At 48.3% G+C, this 21,196-nt stretch overlaps 1 protein-coding gene across 7 annotated transcripts in view; it reads right to left on the bottom strand.

Moving 5' to 3' along the window:
• DYSF (dysferlin) overlaps positions 1-21,196 on the bottom strand; it is a 192,992-nt gene that overhangs the window by 84,902 nt on the left and 86,894 nt on the right. For all 7 annotated transcript variants that reach the window (XM_053402225.1, XM_053402229.1, XM_053402227.1 and 4 more), the window contains 5 exons: positions 20,187-20,301; positions 19,351-19,456; positions 18,222-18,364; positions 12,555-12,728; positions 13-106 (listed from right to left, as the gene is read on the bottom strand). In XM_053402225.1, coding sequence (XP_053258200.1) covers positions 13-106; positions 12,555-12,728; positions 18,222-18,364; positions 19,351-19,456; positions 20,187-20,301 — 632 coding nt within the window. The remainder of the gene's footprint in view (positions 1-12; positions 107-12,554; positions 12,729-18,221; positions 18,365-19,350; positions 19,457-20,186; positions 20,302-21,196) is intronic.

The raw sequence follows: 21,196 nt of genomic DNA, 5'->3' as shown, positions 1-21,196 counted from the left end.
GTGCGCTCTTACAGTCAAAAATGCAGGAAATTGTGGGACGGTTCACGCCAAAGTTGAGGGTCGACACCGATTTGCCATCATCACTCTTGTCATCCGTCACTCCGCCCTGAAGAAGGAAATCAGTTCCATTATGAGCTGCAGCAGTTTTGAGATTTCGGGGTGGTGAGAGGGTGGAGAGCCACTCCACCAGATGGCTAATTTTCCTGCAGGCGTAGAAACCCAGCAGATGGCTGCCTTCAGCCACCGCACATGAACAATGGGAGTTGTAGTCCATCAAGAACTGGAGGACATCCCTGCTTTATGCCTTTTGAGCCCTAGTGACATGGCTATCTCACCTTCAAAATAGCTGGGGCAACCAGCTATCCCATGGATAGACGGGGCAGAGACAGTGTGCTTTTGTTTTGTTTTTCAGTGCCAGCCCAGGTCTGGAAAGGGATGAACTGGGAAAGTATTGCTTAATTCTAGCAATCATCTAATGAAGTGGCAACATGTACAACAAATGTGCAGAGTCTCATCATGCCACAACCTGCCACCAGTGATGTGACGGGGCTGCTCCAGCGCAATGCTTCATCACAATCGCCCAACACTTTATTCCTTCTTTCCTGAGCTGAGGCAACATGATAGAAGTTTTTAAAAATGACGCCTGGTGCAGAGAAAATGGAAAGAGAAAGGTTCTTCTCCCTCTCCCATAACACTAGAATTCAGTGGGGACATCCCATGATGCTCAAGCCAACCCTTGAATTCTATGAGTGGCAAATAACTCATTGGCCCCTTAATGGCATTCAACAGAGCAGACTGCAACCTTCTTCCAAGAGCTCATCCATTCAAGTCTACAGTTTCCAAGTGCATGTCCAAGTGTGCTTTTGCCTCCTGCCCAGTGTTTACTGCAGAATCAGTAAACTTTGAAGGTGGTCTGGAAACTACAACTAATCCAGAATGTGGCAACTGGACTGGTGACTGGGAGCAGCCGCCGAGACCATATAACACCGGTCCTGAAAGACCTACACTGGCTCCCAGTAAGTTTCCGAGCACAATTCAAAGTGTTGGTGCTGACCTTGAAAGCCCTAAACAGCTTCAAAGGCCCAGTAGACCTGAAGGAGCGTCTCCACCTCCATCGTTCAGCCCAGACACTGAGGTACAGATCCGAGGACCTTCTGGCGGTTCCCTCACTGTGGAGGTTACAGGGAACCAGGCAGAGGGCCTTCTCAGTGGTGGCGCCCGCCCTGTGGAACACCCTCCCATCAGATGTCAAGGAAATAAACAACTACCTAACTTTTAGAAGACATCTAAAGGCAGCCCTCTTTAGGGAAGTTTTTAATGTTTGATGTTTTATCGTGTTTTTAGTATTCTGTTGGGAGCCGCCCAGAGTGGCTGGGGAAACCCAGCCAGATGGGTGGGGTATAAATAATAAATTGTGATTATTGTGATTATAGGGCAATTCAGGTTTTCCCGCAGACTGCTGTTTGTTACAATTCAGTGGTAAAGATTGGTTTCTCCTGGGGGAAGCACCAGGAGAAGAAGAAAAGAGAGGGAAATAGCTGTCAGATGCAGACCTGGAAATCCCAGACCTGTGCCTAGAGATGAAGAGTGTGGTTAACCCTCAGCTGATCCTGTAGATACTGGAAGACTGGTTCAGGGGTTGCGTTGGGGGCAGAGTGAGCACTGGAACTCTCCTTAACCCCCAACCCTGCCCATAAAACACGACAAGCCTTGAGCTAGCTCTGCTATAAACGGAGCTCAAAGAACTAGCTGTTAAACGTATTTTGCTAAGAATGTCGGCCAGTAAAGTTAATGGAGTATAACTTCTCTTAATGGTCCGCCCAATGCCTTGAAACCCGGCTTGAAAGGCAGCCCACCCCAGCACCCTTTGTCTCCTTCTCCCGCTCCCCAAAGGCTCCTTTTATTGCCTGCTAATTGGGGCAATCGGGGTGAAATATTTGGCTGCAGGAAACAGGGGCTCCGTGTGATGATCCCGCTTCCTGGATTAACGCAACCCCCCAAACTTTCCATCTTTTCAAGTCTCAGATGTTTGGCAATGGCCTGGAAAACGGCAACCACTGTGCAATTCCCAGCCCCTCCGGGGGGAGCCGCTTGGTCCTAGAGAACATGTCAGGTGGTCCAGCTCTTTCCACCCAAAAAATCCCCCATCAGGAATAGACATTAGCGTGAGATTCCTGCAGAGGAAACACAGGCTTTGCAGCTCCGACCATTCCTGATAATTGGGGGACGCTGAGATTTTGCTAAGGCTGCCTTGAAAATATGCTTCTCCTTCTTGCTTGCTTTCCCTCAAATCTTTTTGCTGGCTGCCTATTTTCTGGAAGGAAGAACCAAGGAAGCCTCAAGAGCTGGCTGAAGGGATCCACGGTTGCTTGCGCAGGCTTTTCTGATCTAGAGCCCTTCCTGCCCCCCCAAGGAAGACCTTGTTGAGCCAAAGGCACAAACAGCCCTGTGGCACAGCGTGGCTGAGTTCTTCTCTTGCTCAGAGCAAGCCTGACTGGAGATTTTTTATAGCAGAGTCAAGCTGGGCCACACGAGACCCGCTCTAGCCTATTGCTGTTCAAGATGTTCTCTGTTTTGCCCAGTTGTTCACCCTGAGATCCCTTCCTTTGCCCAGAGATAGGTGAAGCACCAAATAGCTCCAAACCCAGCCTGAGACGTCATTCATGGCATGGATTCTTCCAGGATTCACTTCTGATAGAATCAGTCAACTCGGGTGGCAGTGATCTGTCCCATCAAGCCCAGGGCTTCTCAACTGGGGGATTCAGATATCTCAGCTGCGAATCACCTGGGCATGCATGAATCAGCCCCCAGGATTACTAACAGGGTGAGGCAGAAGGAAAAAGCACCCTGGTTTTCCCCCACCGTTCCCAGATGCACTTCAGGCTCCAGTTGGCACCCTAACAGGCTTCCCCAGTGTCAGGGGACTGCCATCGGAACAGGGGAAGGAAGCAGGGGGGCGTTTGGGATACAGAGAGCCTCCTAAGCTTGTGAGAGGCTGATTTCCTTAAGAACGGAGAGGTTTGGTCTTCTTGCAGTCCATGGGACTCTCAAGAGTCTCCTCCAGCACCTCATTGCTCAGTCCTAACTCTGGATCATTTATGAACTACATTGGTACCTCGGTTTAAGAACAGTCTGGTTTACAAACTCCGCAAAACTGGATATAGTGTCCCGGTTTGAGAACTTTACCTCGGTCTAAGAACGGAATCCGAACAGTGGAAGGGCACCAGAGACAAGAGGCCTCATTAGGGAAAGTGCGCCTCAGTTTAAGAACGGTTTTGGTTGAAGAATGGACTTCCGGAACAGATTAAGTTCATAAACCGATGTACCACTGTAGTTTAAAAAGCACAGATCCCAGTGCCATTCCTTGGGGGTCTAAACCTTCTCCTTCTCTCCATTTGGAGAATGGTCCATTTCTTCCTGAGCTTTGCTTCCTGCAACTTAACCAATCTTGATCCACTCAAGGATTTGATCTGGAGGCTATTTTTGAGATTCCCATACCTGCCAAGGCGCAACTGTGAGCCCCCTGACCTTAAAAAACACACCTCCTTGTCTCCACTGCTTGTGACTTGCTACAGACAAAAAGAAAAGAAACCTCAATAGGAAATGTATCTATATATAATATTTCCACCCCACCCTTCCTCCCATAGGAAGCCAGGGGGGCATTGATTCCATATTGGAGGGTCTGGCTGTTATTTTTGGTGCTAACTGCATGCTGGAAGTGAGAGAACTGACACATATTTACATGTGTTTACATGTGTGGACACGTTTCGGGAGGAAAGCAAAGGCAAGAACCCAAAACTGCCAAGAGCTGCCATTTCCCCATGGAATCCTGCAGGCAAACAGTAGCACAGAGTGGTTTTAAGGAACAAGGACATGGGCTGTGTGTTTTTTGTGTGGCTTTTTTTTCTTCTGGGATGGGGAATGAGATGCAAACTCAAAGCGAAGCCCTTGGCTGCGTCCCAAAGGTCAAGATGCACTTTTGAATTGGAAGCCCAGGAGTGCTTGGAAAAAAGGCTCCCCAAACCTATAAAATCTGGCAAAACCATTTAGCAAAGTATTCGGCGAAGAGCCTTGGAACCACAGGGAGGGAACCCACTAATCCCAAGCTATGAAGAGCTTGGAGGGGATCCAGGATGACCTACTGCACTTGAGAATTCAGGACTGGGCCCCAACCCTCCCAGAGTCGGTCTCGCGCCATGAGGTCTGGCCGCCGAGCCAGGATGGGGGCCTGAGTCACCTGCTGAGCTGTGTGCACAGGGGATAATGTGCAGCCCAGCAAGGCAACGCTCAGGAAAGGGAGCAGTCATGCTCAGACTAGGAAGCAGCAAATTGTGGGGCTGGAAGGGACCCCAGTTAAAGCCATGGTTTTCCCAGTAGTGATGTATGGAAGCAAGAGCTGGACCATCAAGAAGGCTGATCGCCGAAGAATTGATGCTTTTGAATTCTGGTGCTGGAGGAGACTCTTGAGAGTCCCATGGACTGCAAGAAGATCAAACCTCTCCATTCTTCAGGAAATCAGCCCTGAGTGCTCACTGGAAGGACAGATCCTGAAGCTAAGGCTCCAATACTTTGGCCACCTCATGAGAAGAGAAGACTCCCTGGAAAAGACCCTGATGTTGGGAAAGATGGAGGGCACAAGGCGAAGGGGAGGACAGAGGACAAGATGGTTGGATAGTGTTCTCGAAGCTACCAGCATGAGTTTGACCAAACTGCGGGAGGCAGTGGAAGACAGGAGGGCCTGGCGTGCTCTGGTCCAGGGGGTCACAAAGAGGCGGACACGACTAAATGACTAAACAACAACAAAAGGGACCAAAGGGTCATCTAGTCCAACCCCCTGGAATGCAGGAGTCTCAACTAAAGCATCCATGACAGAAATGAGGGTCGGGCAGTGAAGTGACCCATTTTGCCGGCAACACTAAATTGATCACGGTCATTGAAACAAAACGGAATGCAGATTGCAAAGAGCTGCGTAAGGACCTCCACAAAGAAGTTATCGGGCATCCAATGGCAAATATAACCCTGTCAACAAGTGTAAAGGAATGCATGTCGGAATGCAAACAGTATCGATGCCACATCCATGCTCATGGGGTCTGAACTGGGAGTGACCGACCAGGAACCAGACCTCGGAGTCCTAGCAGATACCTGAATGAAGAGGTTAACCCATGGGTAGGCAAACTAAGACCCTTCTCAATCCGGCCTGCAGATGGTCCAGGAATCAGCATGTTTTTACATGAGTAGGGTGTGTCCTTTTAATTAAAATGCATCTCTTGGTTATTTGTGGGCCATAGGAATTCGTTCATTATTTTTTTCAAAATATAGTCCGGCCCCCCACGAGGTCTGAGGGACAGTGGACCGGCCCCCGGCTGAAAAGGTTTGCTGACCCCTGGGTTAACCCAATGTTCAGCGGCTGTGAAAAAGGTGAATTCCATGACAGGGTTCATTAGGAAAGAAATTGAAAATAAGAGGGGCCAATAACACCCTGCCCTTATACAAATCTATGGTGCGGCCACATTTGGAAAACTGAGTCCCATTTTGGTCCTCGCCTCAAAAAGGATGGAGCTGTAGAGTTGGAAAAGGACGATCAAATTAATCAAGGGGGGTGGAGCGAATTTCCTAGAAGATTGCAACGTTTGGGACTCTTTAGTTTGGAGCAAAGGCGAGAAGGCAGAAGTTTATGAATTTATGCTGGCACAGAGAAAGCAGATAAATAAAACTTTCTCTCCCTCTCTCTCAACACTAGGACTTGCAGACATCCCATGAAATTGAAAGATTCGGGACAGATAAAAGGAAACCCTTCTTCATGCAGTTAAACTATGGAACTCCCTGCCACTAGAGGCAGTGATGACCACCAATTTGGATGGCGTTAAAAAGAGGATTGGGCAAATTCCTGGAAGGGGAGAGGGCTACTAATGGGCTACTAGCCACGAAGGTTATGAGCTGCCACCACAATTGGAGGCACCAATGCTTCTGAATCTCAGGTGCTGGAAACCGCTGGAGGGGAGAGCTGCTCTTGCACTCGGGTCCTACTTGAGGGTTCCTCATGAAGGCATCTGGTTGGCCCCTGTGAGAACAGGAGGCTGGAGGAGATGGGTCAGCTGTTTCTAGGCTTATACGTTGTGTTCCTACTCTGGAGAAATTAAGATGGCGGGTGTGGCTGGAGAGCTAATTCACCCAGCAAGGAGCCCAACCAAAGAACATTGGGGTTTTTTAAAGGAACTCCTGTGGTGGGGGAGAGGAGAGCTGGAACAACCAGGGAATACCCTCCAATTTTTCTCCACTGGAAATAAGGATGTCCTATTCCATTAGGGACGCGGGTGGCACTGTGGGTTAAACCACAGAGCCTAGGACTTGCCGATCAGAAGGTCGGCAGTTCAAATCCCTGCGACGGGGTGAGCTCCCGTTGCTCGGTCCCTGCTCCTGCCAACCTAGCAGTAGATAAATAGGTACCGCTCCGGCGGGGAGGGAAACGGCATTTCTGTGCACTGCTCTGGTTCGCCAGAAGCGGCTTAGTCATGCTGGCCACATGACCCGGAAGCTGTACGCCGGCTTCCTCGGCCAATAAAGCGAGATGAGCGCCACAACCCCAAAGCCAGCCACGACTGGACCTAATGGTCAGGGGCCCCTTTACCTTTATTCCATTATTATCATCATCATCATCATCATTATTTCACTATTTATACCCTGCCCATCTGACTTGCCCAGACACTCTGGGCAGCTTCCAACATATATAAAAACATAATAAAATGCTAAACATTAAAAAAAAAACTTCCCTGCACAGGGAGGCCTTCAGAAATCTTCAAAAGGTTGTACAGTGGTACCTCGGGTTACATACGCTTCTGGTTAGAGACGCTTCAGGTTACAGACTCCGCTAACCCAGAAATAGTACCTTGGGTTAAGAACTTTGCTTCAGGATGAGAACAGAAATCGTGCGGCGACAGTGGGAGGCCCCATTAGCTAAAGTGGTGCTTCAGGTTAAGAACAGTTTCAGGTTAAGAACAGACCTCCGGAATGAATTAAGTTCTTAACCCGAGGTACCACTGTATAGTTAACTTATCTCCTTGGCTCAAGGGTTGCATAACCCTCCGATGAAAATAGGGACGTCCTAAGGAAAAGCGGGGTAATTGGGGATCAAATCAGAAGCTAGGACGGCTTCTGTAAATCTGGAACTCTCCCTGGAAAATAGGGGCACTTGGAGGGTCTGCCAGGGTGTCGGGGGGGGCAGGGGATGAGAAAAGGGGGGCAGCAGGATGTAAGGAGAAGCTGCTGGATCAGGTTGGTGGCCCATCGGGTTCAGCATCCAGTCCTCACTGTGGCCAAACAGATGCCACTTCTGGGAAGCCCACGAGCAGGATTTGAGCCATGAGGAAGGTATTGGGGGTGGGGGGAGCCAGGTTGGCAGGGGGGCAGCAGACATATGAACGCACACAGGCTGGAAGACAGAGCACGGCCTCTATTCCAGGATTCCCAAGGCGGAGAGTTTGGCAAAGGCGGGGGGGGTGCTATCCCCTCCAAAGGCCCCCCACCAGAGCCCTGCAGAAGCCTGTTTTTCGGCTCCCCAGCTGCCCTCACAGTAGCAGTCCTGGCTGCAGCCCCATCCTGTTTACAGCCTAATGAACATGAAACCAGAGCCAGGCTGCCGCGCTTGAAAGTCCCCCGTAAAACATCCCGGCTCAAACCGGCGCTTGAAAGGCAGCCGGACGAGACGGCGCTCCAGGCCCCCCCACCCTCCCGTCATTTCCTAACCTCTCCAAAGTTCACCTCCTGCTGGGGAGCTGAGAGCCAGGAGTGTCTCACATGCACAAAGACATACACAGGTTGCCCCGGCCGTTAGTTGGCGCGGCAAAGGCTTCCCACACAATGCAACGGATGCCGCCACCCAGATTGCGGGCTGTGCAATGCTCAAGGTTTATGGGGGGCCACCTGAGGTGACGGCAGCGACAGCACCCGACTCGCAGCGCAGAGTCCGGCCAGTTTCCTAAATGCACAGCGGAAGCTGTACAGAGAACCTTTTACACCACGTTTGGAGTGAATAGAGGGGAGCAGCCCATGTCCTGATGCTGTTATTCAGATCTACGGTGCGCCCCCATTTGGAATAGTGGGCGCCATTTTCTGGGCACCTTGCCTCTAAAAGGGTCCTGTCAAGTTGGAAAAGCCTCAAAACACGAAGCCAAAATAAGTATTTCTCCCATGAAAATAGGGACATCCTATTCCATCATGATAATAGTACTTTGGGCAGCTTCCAACCTACAGTCGTACCTTGGCTCCCAAACGCCTTGGTACCCGGACGTTTTGGCTCCCAAACGCCACAAACCCAGAAGTGAATGTTCAGGTTTGTGAACTATTTTTGGAACCTGAACGGCCGAAGGGGCTTCCGCAGCTTCCAATTGGCTACAGGACCTTCCTGCAGCCAATCAGCAGCCGCGCTTTGGTTTCCAAACGTTTCGGAAGTCGAATGGACTTCTGGAACGGATTCCATTCAACTTCCAAGCTACGACTCTATATAAAAATATACTAAAACATTAACTTCCCTCTGCAGGGTTGCCTTCAGACAGGTCAGGTAACGCCATGCCCGCCAACATTTCCCCAATGAAAATATGGATGTCCTAAGGAAAGTTGGGACGCGGGTGGTGCTGTGGGTTAAACCACAGAGCCTCGGACTTGCCAATCCAAAGGTCGGCCGTTCGAATCCCCGCAATGGGGTGAGCTCCCGTTGCTTGGTCCCTGCTCCTGCCAACCTAGCAGTTTGAAAGCACATCAATGTGCAAGTAGATAAATAGATACTGCTCCGGCGGGAAGGTAAACGGCATTTCCGTGCGCTGCTCTCGTTCGCCAGAAGCAGCTTAGTCATGCTGGCCACATGACCCGGAAGCTGTACGCCGGCTCCCTCGGCCAATAAAGCGAGATGAGCGCCACAACCCCAGAGTTGGCCACGACTGGACCTAACGGTCAAGGGGTCGCTTTACCTTTAAGGAAAAGTGGGACATCAAAGCAGAAACTGAGACATCTTCTCTAAATCAGGGGTGTCCCTGGAAAACAGGGACCTTTGGAGGGTCTGCTACCCTGTGAGAGAAGATTGCAGTGTTGGGGAGCTTTTAGTTTAGAGTAAAGATGAGTCTGGGCTCATCCCTTTGTGCCACATTTTCAAGGCACAGGTCAGTGCTTTCGAGGTCTCTGTCTGAGTGGGTTTTTGGTTGGCTTGCTTGCTTGTTTGTCTGCTTTCCCGGGGAAACCCGCTATTCATCACTGAATTGGAACAAATAGGACCTGGGTTTTCCATGGAGTCGGAGAGTGTTCTTGTGCTCCTGCTTGGGGTTTCCCATTGCTGTATCTGCATGGCCACCGTGAGAACAGGAGCCTGGACCGGATGGGCCCCTGGCCTGATCCTGCAGGGGTGTTCTTAAGAGGAAGAGAAGGGGCAAGAAGTAGAGCAAGAAGAACGAAAATCTCCGCACCAGATTAGACTTCCCAGAGGGCATCTTGTGGGGCAGGCAGAGGCCATGAAGCCCACCTCCTTCAGAACCACATTTTGAGGGACGCGGAGTGTGCAGTCACAGTCATATGGTAAAGGAAACTTGGCTAGGTCTCAAGGCGAATAAGAATATACCAAAGAGGGGGGAAAGGAGGAAAAAACCACCCTTTAAAAAAAAAAAAACCACATGACTACATTTTATATATTAACTTGTTTAAAACGTACTCCAAATGTCAAGAAAGAAGGAAAGGACGAAATGTAGCAAAAAATAAGGAAAATCCTAGGGCAGAGGGAGGGGGAAATATAATAGCGTCTTTGTGCTGGGAGTTCTTTGGTTCCCATTAGCTCCTTGAAAAGCCAAGAGATTATGAAATCCAATGTCTTAAGAAAGCCAGCATATTAGTTAAGAAAATAAATGTGGGAAGGGGGAGCCTGTGAGGGGCAGCTTTGGGGGAGAGGTTGACAGCGAGGCTCCCAGCCAGGCATGCGAACAGCGGCCTTGATTTCGGCAGCATTTAAAGCAGCTAGGAAAACAGCCCTGGACAGGTGTCTGTGACTCCCTGGGATGAGGTCATCCCAAGCGGGGCCGGCTGCAGAAGGACACGGGCCTTGAACCTGGCACCTCGTCGGCCGAAGCCAAGGTGCAGCCCGGCAGAGCCCGGGCCAAACCACTACAGTCGGACTGTGTGGCACTACGACTCCTAGGCGGCGCTGGTGGGAGTTGTAGTTTGAGCTAGTTGGAGGGGGCCAGGTCGGCCCACTGGTCTGCCAGAGGTTAATGCCATAAGGACCTCAGAAGAGTCTGCTGGATCAGGCCAGAGGGGGGCCATCTGGTCCAGCCAGAAGGAGGATTTGGGGGGGAGTGAGAGGTTTGGTTGCACGGGACACAGAGCATCGGGGGTGCGATAATAATAATAATAATTTTTTTATACCCCGCCCTCCCCAGCCAAGACCAGGCTCAGGGTGGCTAACACCTGATATAAAAGAATTGATCGAAATACAACTTAAAAAACAAGATTAAAATACAACATTAAAACATTTAAACATTAAAATGTAGCCTCCTTTCAGTGGAAACTCAAATCAAAAACTTTTGGGGGGATAAAAATGTCAAGTCTTCACCAAGGCCAACTATCCAGACTGGTCCTACTTGGGCCAGAAAAAAGCCAGGGAAGTCCCCTGTGTTCCATCACAGAAGGAGAAAGGAAAAAGGAAAGAGGGGGAGGGGATCAAGTGGATTCCAAGCCAAAGGCCAGGTGGAACAACTCTGTCTTACAGGCCCTGCGGAAAGAAATCAGATCCCGCAGGGCCCTGGTCTCATGAGACAGAGCGTTCCACCAAGTCGGGGCCAGTGTTGAAAAGGCCCTGCCTCTGGTTGAAGCAGAATGAAAGGTGAGGGGGCAGCACCAAAGTTTAACATCGCACGGGGCATCTATGAAGTTTGAGACCCCAAGGTCCACCAAAAGAGGCCAATCAGAGGCCCGTTTTGGGAGACCAGCAAGCAGTATCTGAACCCAGCAGCACTGTCCCTTCCTGCAGTTTCTAGCAACCACCATTCAGAAGCATCACTCCCTCCAGATTTGATCCTGAAATGTCCCACTTTTCCTTAGGGTGTCCCTATTTTTGGTGGATATATGTTGAAGGGTATGGAGTTATCCCACCCCTGAGCCGTCTGAAGGCAATCCTGTAGAGGGAAGTTAATGTTTTATTATGTTTTTTCTATATGTTGGTAGCTGCCCAGCGTGGCTGGGGCAACCCAGTCGGGCTGGGCGGTGTATAAAGAGTAGAATTTTCATGATGGAATGGGACATCCCTCTTATTTTGGCTTTCTGTTTGTGAGGCTTTTCCAACTCAACAAGATCCTTTTGGAGGCAAGGTGACCAGAACACAGCACACCCTGTTCCAAATGGGGGCACACTGTAGATCTGAATAACAGCATTAGGACATTGGCCCTTTCACTTTCAGGGCCGGAGATCAAGAAAGTGCCAGCCAGGGTGTCTGTCCCTGAGGATTTTCCTCACTTTCCTGAGGCAGAAGAAGAAGAAGAAGAGTTTGGATTTGATATCCAGCCTTTCACTCCCTTTAAGGAGTCTCAAAGCGGCTCACATTCTCCTTTCCCTTCCTCCCCCACAACAAACACTCTGTGAGGTGAGTGGGGCTGAGAGACTTCAAAGAAGTGTGGCTGGCCCAAGGTCACCCAGCAGCTGCATGTGGAGGAGCAGAGACCCGAACCCGGTTCCCCAGATTAGGAGACTACCACTCTTAACCACTACTCCACACTGGCTCTCTACGTTCTTCCGCTATTTCATCCAGCGGATTCACGGGACAGCCCATAATATCTTGTGCTGTATTCACCACCCTCTGTAGGCACTTCCTATCAGATGATGTCAAACCAGCGTACCACACCGTGATGCAGTGTGAAAGGACACTTTCTATTGTGGACCGGTAGAAGGAGATCATCAAATGTTGCGCCAATTGTCAGCCCCCATCTGAAGGCGGCTGAGCACAGCCACAGCCTCACAGGCCTAAAACATCTTCCTGGCCTGCAAGCGCATACCGTATTTTTCACTCTATAAGACGCACCAGACCATAAGACGCACCTAGTTTTTGGAGGAGGAAAACAAGAAAAAAAATATTCTGAATCCCAGAAGCCAGAACAGCAAGAGGGATTGCTGCACAGCTGTCCTGGCTTATGGGATAGCTGTGTGCAGCCTCTCCCAGGCAGCGGTCGGAAGGCTCCCCCAAGAGCCGCTCTCCCTTTAAAGAGTGTGCGGAGCGTGTGTGCGGCTCTTTAGAGGGAGAGCTGAGCAGAGCCTCCCGCCTGCATTCGCTCCATCAGACACACACACATTTCCCCTTACTTTTCAGGAGGGGAAAAGTGTGTCTTATAGAGCAAAAAATACGGTATATGGGCATGCTTCCCTCAAGGGTCTTCGCTTTGCACACCGCTGGGGTTGGGGCCAGTGCGCAGTGGCAGGAGGCGGTGGTGGTGCAAGCCCTGCTCCTCACGCACCCCGTTCTACCAACTCACAGCTGAACAGGTGGCGCTGCGCCCCCCACACAGAAAGAAAGAATATGGGGAGCCTACCAGGGCCCCTTCCAGGGCAAAGACGGCCGCGGCGCCCGTTTGCTCGAGGGGCTCCATCCGACGTCTCCAGCGCCTGCGGCGGAAGGAGTCGGTCTTGCAGTACTTCAGGTGGAACTTCCAGCCAAAGAGCGAGGCGTATTCCCAGCCTTCTCCTTCCAGCTCCTCCTGTTTATACTGCAGGAAAGAGGGGAAAGAAGGTGCTAAGCTAAGCAGTTGGCTCCTTACCTCTCTCGCCCTGACCTAACCACTGTGATCCACGCGACGGTTACCTCCAGACTGGATTATTGTAACTCGCTCTACGTGGGGCTGCCCTTGAGACTGACCCAGAAACTCCAGCGGGTGCAGAATGCCGCGGTGAGACTCCTTACGGGGTCCTCACTGTGGGATCACATTCACCCGGTGCAATACCCGCTGCACTGGCTCCCGGTGGAGTACAGGATCAGGTTTAGGGTGCTGGTTTTAACCTTTAAAGCCCTATACGGCCTAGGACCCTCGTACCTACGGGACTGCCTCTCCTGGTATGTCCCACGGAGGACCTTACGGTCTTCAAATAAAAACATCTTGGAGGTCCCAGGCCACAGGGATGTTAGGCTGGCCTCAACCAGAGCCAGGGCTTTTTCGAATGTGGCCCTGATCTGGTGGAACGCTCTGTCAGAAGAGACCAGGGCCCTGCAGGACTTGACATCTTTCTGCAGGGCTTGCAAGACGGAGCTGTTCCACCAGGCAAAGGCACAGTCTGACACCCCCCTTCTGTAATCCTCACAGAACTCTAGCCCAATGGTTGCCATTAATCTGATTTGAACTGTTTTTATAATGAAATGATTTTAGAATGTTGTATCATTTTACTGTTGTTAGCCGCTCTGAGCCTGGGTTCGGCTGGGGAGGGCGGGATATAAATAAAATATTATTATTATTATTATTATTATTATTATTATTATTATTATTATCATCATCATCATCATCATCATATGTGGTGGTCTTGTAGTAAGGTTAAAGCTCACTGGGAAATGATATACAGTGGACTCTCAGGTTGTGAATGTGATCCGTGCAGGATGCACGTTCATATCCCGCAGCGTCCGCAACCCGCAGCGGCGCATCTGTGCACGTCCTCAGAGTCAGCCCATTCTTCAGCCAGCTGACATAGGAGAGACAAACCTGCCATTGGTAGTGGGAGAGTGGAATTCCTAGGGTCCCAGGTCCCTTCGTTTCCCCCCCATAAAACATTTGAGGGGACTGGTGCCCCCCAAATTTTTTGCCATTCAAATAGTGTGTGTTTTGTGTCTTGTGATCAATTATGTGGGGTGGAGCTTACCTCCTTCCCCCCCCCCATTTTATTCCAGTTGGCACCCCAGCCTGAGACTTTTTGTCCAGGTGCAGTTCTGCGTTTCAAAGCTGCGTACTCGAGTGCCCTGTTTTTCCTTTTTGCCCTGGGGCTATCCCTGCAAAAACCTGCTCTGTCAACCTGAAGAGCAACACATGGGGTATTCCGCGGCCATTTGCTCCAATTCCGCTTTAAAGAGCGGGTTTTTGCAGGGAAAACTCCCTAGCTTAAAACAAGAGAGCGCAGAGACACAGCTTTCGGGTGCCGAGTGTGCCTGGAAATGGCAGAGGAAAAGTGACTGTGGATAAGCCCTTTGTGAGTCTTTCATGGAATGAGGGCCTTTCAGAATTTTTTTTAAAAAACCAGGTAATCTGGACCAGGAAATTGCATCCCACAGCGCTGAGTCTCCACCTGGGTCCCCCTCGCTGCATCTTCCTAGCCCCTCTTCCCCACCTTCTTCATGCGTCTCTTTCAATTTAAAGGTTTAAAAGCAGCAAATAAAACTTCTGGGGGTTTCCCTCTCTGCACTGGTGGATTTGCTGTGCAAGGGAGACCCCTAGAGAAGAGCTCAAGCAAGTCCAACTAACTTTGATCCTCACCTCCTAGGAAAAGTCCCTTGCTTTTTCCTGTAGGACTAATTGCAGTCGTTAACAGTCATCAACAGGTTTACCATACTGTTGCAAGAATTTATGTATAGGTTGGGGGGTGGGTTGCCCCTCCAGCAGATATCATGCACATGCAGCCCACTACCAAAATCAGCACAATCACTTTTGTGACTTTTGTGACTTGTCCCCACAAAATACTTCATCACAGTTTCTATTCAAAGGGCCTTGCTGCACGATACCAAATGTAAGAATTCACTGATAAATGTTCCTATGTACTGCTCACTGGGAAAACTTCAGAAATTCCTATAGACATAACAAAAAAAAATTTCCCTTCCAGTAGCACCTTAAAGACCAACTAAGTTAGTTCTTGGTATGAGCTTTCGTGTGCATGCACACTTCTTCAGATAGAAGTGTGCTCATACCAAGAACTAACTTAGTTGGTCTTTAAGGTGCTACTGGAAGGAAAAAAAAATTTTGTTTTGACTATGGCAGACCAACACGGCTACCTTTCTGTAACTGGTCCTATAGACATGTGAGCTCAGCTACTCAGCAGCCCCTCTGCCTGAGTGATAATTCCTGGCATCCTGATATCTGAGTGCCAGACAGGTAGTCCTCCCACAAATAACAAACCCAGATGAAGACAAAAGGGTGTGATTAACGTGGCTGGGAAACAGGGAAATGTAAATAATTCTTTTGTTACTCTTGATGGGTGTTTGGTGTAGGGCAAGGAGAACTACTTCTGCTTCATTGACTATGCAAAAGCCTTTGACTGTGTCGACCACAGCAAACTATGGCAAGTTCTTAAAGAAATGGGAGTGCCTGATCACCTCATCTGTCTCCTGAGAAATCTCTATGTGGGACAAGAAGCTACAGTTAGAACCGGATATGGAACAACTGATTGGTTCAAAATTGGGAAAGGAGTATGACAAGCCTGTATTTTGTCTCCCTGCTTATTTAATTTATATGCAGAATACATCATGCGAAAGGCTGAGCTGGATGAATCCCAAGCTGGAATTAAGATTGCCGGAAAAAATATCAACAACCTCAGATATGCAGATGACACAACCTTGATGGCACAAAGTGAGGAGGAATTAAAGAACCTTTTAATGAGGGTGAAAGAGGAGAGCGCAAAATATGGTCTGAAGCTCAACATCAAAAAAACGAAGATCATGGCCACTGGTCCCATCACCTCCTGGCAAATAGAAGGGGAAGAAATGGAGGCAGTGAGAGATTTTATCTTGGGCTCCATGATCACTGCAGATGGTGACAGCAGCCACGAAATTAAAAGACGCCTGCTTCTTGGGAGAAGGGCAATGACAGGCCTAGACAGCATCTTGAGAAGTAGAGACGTCACCTTGCCAACAAAGGTCCGTATAGTTAAAGCCATGGTTTTCCCAGTAGTGATGTATGGAAGTGAGAGCTGGACCATAAAGAAGGCTGATCGCCGAAGAATTTATGCTTTTGAATTATGGTGCTGGAGGAGACTCTTGAGAGTCCCATGGACTGCAAGAAGATCAAACGCATCCATTCTTAAGGAAATCAGCCCTGAGTGCTCACTGGAAGGACAGATCGTGAAGCTGAGGCTCCAGTACTTTGGCCACCTCATGAGAAGAGAAGACTCCCTGGAGAAGACACGGATGCTGGGAAAGATGCTGAGAAGGGGGCGACAGAGGACGAGATGGTTGGATAGTGTTTTCGAGGTTACCAGCATGAGTTTGACCAAACTGTGGGAGGTAGTGGAGGACAGAGGTGCCTGGCGTGCTCTGGTCCATGGGGTCACGAAGAGTCGGACACGACTAAACGACTAAACAGCAACAACAAAAGGAGAACCATGGGGCAGGGTCCAGGATGCTCAGATTCCTACCACCAGACCTCCCCTTTCATGATGTAACCGTGATGTATGAGTGATGTAGTTGGGGGGGGTGTAACATGGGGATTAGCAGCTAATAAAAGTTCGGGGGCTATTTATGTACGCGACCACGACTGCGCGATTGCTATTAGCCCAGAGATGGAAAGACGATAAGGTCCCTGCCAGACAAGAATGGCAGATTAAGTTGATGGATGATGCCGAAATGAGCAGATATGACCAGAAGAATCAGAAATCAGGAAGACCAAATTTTTAATAAGGAATGGGGGAAATTTATAATCTGTCTTAAAAACCATTGTAAACAGTTAAAATCGTTAGTGGGATTGGAATGTCACTTGTAGTTTAATGGTGAACTTTGGACACAATGGAGATGTAATAATAATTATAATTTATTATTTATACCCCGCCCTTCCAGCTGGGTTTCCCCAGCCACTCTGGGCAGCTTCCAACAGAAGATTAAAATACAATAGTCCATCAAACATTAAAAGCTTCCCTAAACAGGGCTGCCTTCAGGTGTCTTCTAAATAATAATAATAATAATAATAATAATAATAATAATAATATAATAATAATAATAATAATAATAATAATAATAATAATAATAATAAAAAAGATTTGGATTATTATAAAAGATGCAGGAGGAAATGATTAACAATAGGATCCACAAAGGGGAGGAAGGAAGTCCAGGAGATTCTGTGGAATCTTGTTTTTATATTGTATATTGATATGTTATTGTAAAATTTTAATTTGAAAAACCCAAAAAAATAAATTTACCAAAAAGAAAAGAAAAGAAAGGGAATCTCCTGTTTGAAATCCTGGAGAGCCATTGCTTGCTGCCTGTCATTGCTGACATTGTCCAGCAACCAAGAGAGGTTTTTTAAGCAGAGGTTGTGTGGCCACCTGTCGTGGGTGATCTGGTTGAGATTCCTGCATCGCAATGGGTTGGCCTAGATGGCCTTTGGGGTCCCTTCCAACTCTACCATTCTATGATTCAACAACAACAACAACAACAACAATAATAATAATAATTTATTATTTATACCCCGCCCATCTGGCTGGGCTTCCCCAGCCACTCTTGGCAGCTTCCAACAAAATATTAAAATTCCGTAATGTATAAACATTAAAAGCTTCCCCAGTTCCCAACCAAGGCCAGCTTGGTCTGGTTTTCATACTAGGACGGGAAAGAGAAAGGAGGAAGGGGGAATATTAATAATAATAATTTATTATTTATACCCCACCCATCTGGCTGAGTTTCCCCAGCCACTCGGGGCGGCTCCCAATGGAGTGTTAAAAACAATACAGCATTAAATATTTAAAATTTCCCTAAACAGGGCTGCCTTCAGATGTCTTTTAAAGACAAGATAGCTGCTTATTTCCTTCACATCTGGTGGGAGGGCGTTCCACAGGGCGGGTGCCACTACCGAGAAGGCCCTCTGCCTGGTTCCCTGTAACCTTGCTTCTCGCAGGGAGGGAACCATCAGAAGGCCCTCGGTGCTGGACCTCAGTGTGCAGGGAGAACGATGGGGGTGGAGACGCTCCTTCAGGTATACTGGACCGAGGCCGTTTAGGGCTTTCAAGGTCAGCACCAACACTTTGAATTGTGCTTGGAAACGTACTGGGAGCCAACATAGGTATTTCAAGACCAGTGTTATGTGGTCCCGGCAGCCGCTCCCAGTCACCAGTCTAGCTGCCACATTCTGGATTAGTTGTAGTTTCTGGGTCACCTTCAAAGGTAGCCCCACATAGAGTGCATTGCAGTAGTCCAAGTGGGAGATAACCAGAGCATGCACCACTCTGGTGAGACAGTCCACTTGGCTTGGCATGCACTCCCTTTTCTTGCACCCACAGCCTCCCCCCCCCCACCAAAAGTGTACCTTCTTCACAGCTTCCCTCTGCGCCAGGTCCCTCCTGCGAAGCCTCACCCATCGCCTGCGCCGGTTTGTGTGGTACATTTTCTCTGCCGGCACCCAGGATTTTGGCCTGTGGTCTGGCGGGATGGTCAAGCCGTATTCCCACCCTTGGAGACAAGACAGATAAGGGATGCAAAAAAGTAAAAAAAAAAATTGGAGCTGCATCTCTGTAGAATTTAAAAATCTATAGGGGGAAAACCCAAGACAATTCTCGCTGAGCAGAGTTGGAAAGGAGGTAGCACAAGATAGGAGAAAACTATTCCTACATGCAATCACAGCAGCCAGAGTACTCCTTGCAAAGAATTGAAAAAGGACATCACATACCTACAAAAGAGGATTGGTTAATTAAACTAACAGAGTTTATAGAACTGGCAAAATTCACTAAAAATATCAAACACACCAGAAATTAAGGGTACAATGGTTATGGTTCGAAGAATATATGAACAAACATGCTGATATGTTTAGACTAAGCTTGTAAGGTGGCTTGATATTATACCATAACAGTACTATAAATGAAGTCATTACAGCGATAAATGATATGCCATGTAAATAAAAACTTAAATATGACGAGTACTAGTGGAGGGGAGTCAAATGGGTGTGGTACGTCATCCATGTTTCTTTCTTACCCTTTCCCTTTACTCTTTTTGGTTTTGGGGGTTAAGTGTGTGTACCTTATTGTTTGTCTGTTTTTTGTTTGTAAATATGCTTAAATAAAACATGTAAACATTTATTTATTTATTTAAAAAAAGACATAAAAGGGGGGTATGGAAGTGGCCAGAAGGAACACCTGACCTCTTAAGTGGGCAAGGGAGACCACTTCGCACTTGGCAATTCCCATGGGGTGAAAACAGAGGGACAGTATCTTGGAAATGGGCCCCGACGTGTCAGATTTCAAAGGGTTTAGTGTGTGGAACTGCGCTTGGAACATCTGCACCGACCAAAGCCCACCAGATGAGTCTACTGACTTGACGGCAACCAAACCCCAGGAAGATTGAATATCCAAGAGGAGGTTTTGCCCACCAAGGGACGATTGCCACGGAGGACAGAGTAAAGGAGATTTAAAGGAAACAGGGATCCCCCCCCTCCAAAATACCTCTCTCATCGACTGCTCTGTTGAGATCCGTGTCCCATTCCACGTCTTCCCATTTCCATCCCATCGGACATTCGATCTCATCCTTAGACAGGACTTTCTCCCCATTCTGGAAAAGAAGAGAGGGAGCCCGTGAAACCCAGTCTTTTTCCGAAGGGTGGCGGTTGTGGAAAGCTCCCCTAAACCAACATGTGGGATGTGAAACACAAGAGCAGTCAAGTACCACATTCCTAGAGTGAACATGTTTACACATGGGGAGGAATGTTTGTCCAGCCAGCAGGTAAACTTCCTGTTTCCTTCTGGGCTGGGACAGACTTCCTCTGCATGTGACTAGAGGTGGGCGTGGCTTCACCTGTGCAGGTAACAGCAAAAGCACAGGGCAGCCATCTCTCTCCTTTTGACTACATGCATCGAAGAAGCAACATCTGCTTTGCCATAGATGCTCTCCAAGAGAGGACAAAGGGACTGTCTTCTTATGAGATAGTTTCTAGGTATATGTTACTTTCTTAAGATAAGTCTGCCTTCTGGGATCCTATTGTGAACAGAATTATGTGTGAGTAAACCTTTTTATACTTTTATAGAAGACTGTGTTGTGTCTTATCTTTTATGAGGGAATAAGGGGGAAATACCAGAACAGTTATTATAGAGGCTTTAGCGAGCCTGAGCAAACGCATCCGCTGCAAGTTTAAAAAGGGGAATGTTACTCTGCTAAATTGTGACCTTGTTATCACAAGTTGGAAAGGCTATAATCAAAACAATATATCCTCTCCTGCATCCTTGAACATTCCCACACAACGGAGCCAGTTTCTACAGAAGCATCCCAAGAGGGGGATCCTCACCACGTCGGTGTAGGCCTCCGCCATGTGGATCCACTGACCGCCCGGAAGGCGCACTTGATTCTCAAAGACTTCCTCCACGAAGCTCATGTGCCCAGCATCCACATCGTACAGCAACCTGTGTTGGGTGGGATGGAGAGACGACGGGGAATGGTAAGTATCATTGTTTGGTTGTGCATTGACACCAAAAATAGCTCCGTATGTGTATTGCTAGCGGGGTACCATTGGAAAATTCCACTGGCGCTAAGCAAGATCAGCAGAGGGCCTAACAGCTGATAATTCTCAAACTATCCTATCTCAAGGGCCATTGAACAGAAGACGGAACAAGCTTGTTTTCTCCTGCTCTGGAGCGTAGGACTCGAACCCATGGCTTCAAACAACAAGAAAGGAGATTCTGACTCAACATCAAGAAGAACATTAAGAGCTCTTTGACAATGGAACAGTCTCCCTTGCTAGGGCAGATTTGAGGGTAAACCATACGCGGAATGAGTCTGCCCCTGCGGCTTGATGGAGGTAGAAAATGTCTCTCATGCCTTGTTCTGCTGCTGTTTCTACGGGGATATATGCTCAGTATTTATTACCCCTGCTATGCAAAAATCTCCAGATGAGTCTGAACTTCAATGTCTAAAATCCCTGGTAGAGGACAAGGATCCTGAGATCATGTTAAGGGTAACCAAATTCTGTAGGATTGCCATAAAACTTAGGGAACAAGCTGTGCTATCATAACGATTAAGGTTTTAAATGATAATTTTAGGTTATATGTTAGTGACTAAGTTTTAATTTATATATATTTTTAACTGTTGCTATATCTGTCTTGTCCCTGTTATAACTAATTGCAAATGCAAATATACCCCTATCATGTTTTATGACTTCCTTGATATTTATTGTATGTGGGCTGGAACTGGTCTGTGACCGAAATAATAAAATTCATTCAGTCTCCCTTGCAAGTGGTCTCTCCTTCCTTGGAGGTTTCTAAGCAGAGGCTGGATGGCCATCTGTCCTGGATGTTTTAG

The sequence above is a fragment of the Podarcis raffonei genome, chromosome 9 (genome assembly GCF_027172205.1).
Source record: "Podarcis raffonei isolate rPodRaf1 chromosome 9, rPodRaf1.pri, whole genome shotgun sequence".
NCBI classification, from domain to species: Eukaryota; Metazoa; Chordata; class Lepidosauria; order Squamata; family Lacertidae; genus Podarcis; species Podarcis raffonei.
This window is presented reverse-complemented; position numbering and strand designations above follow the sequence as displayed.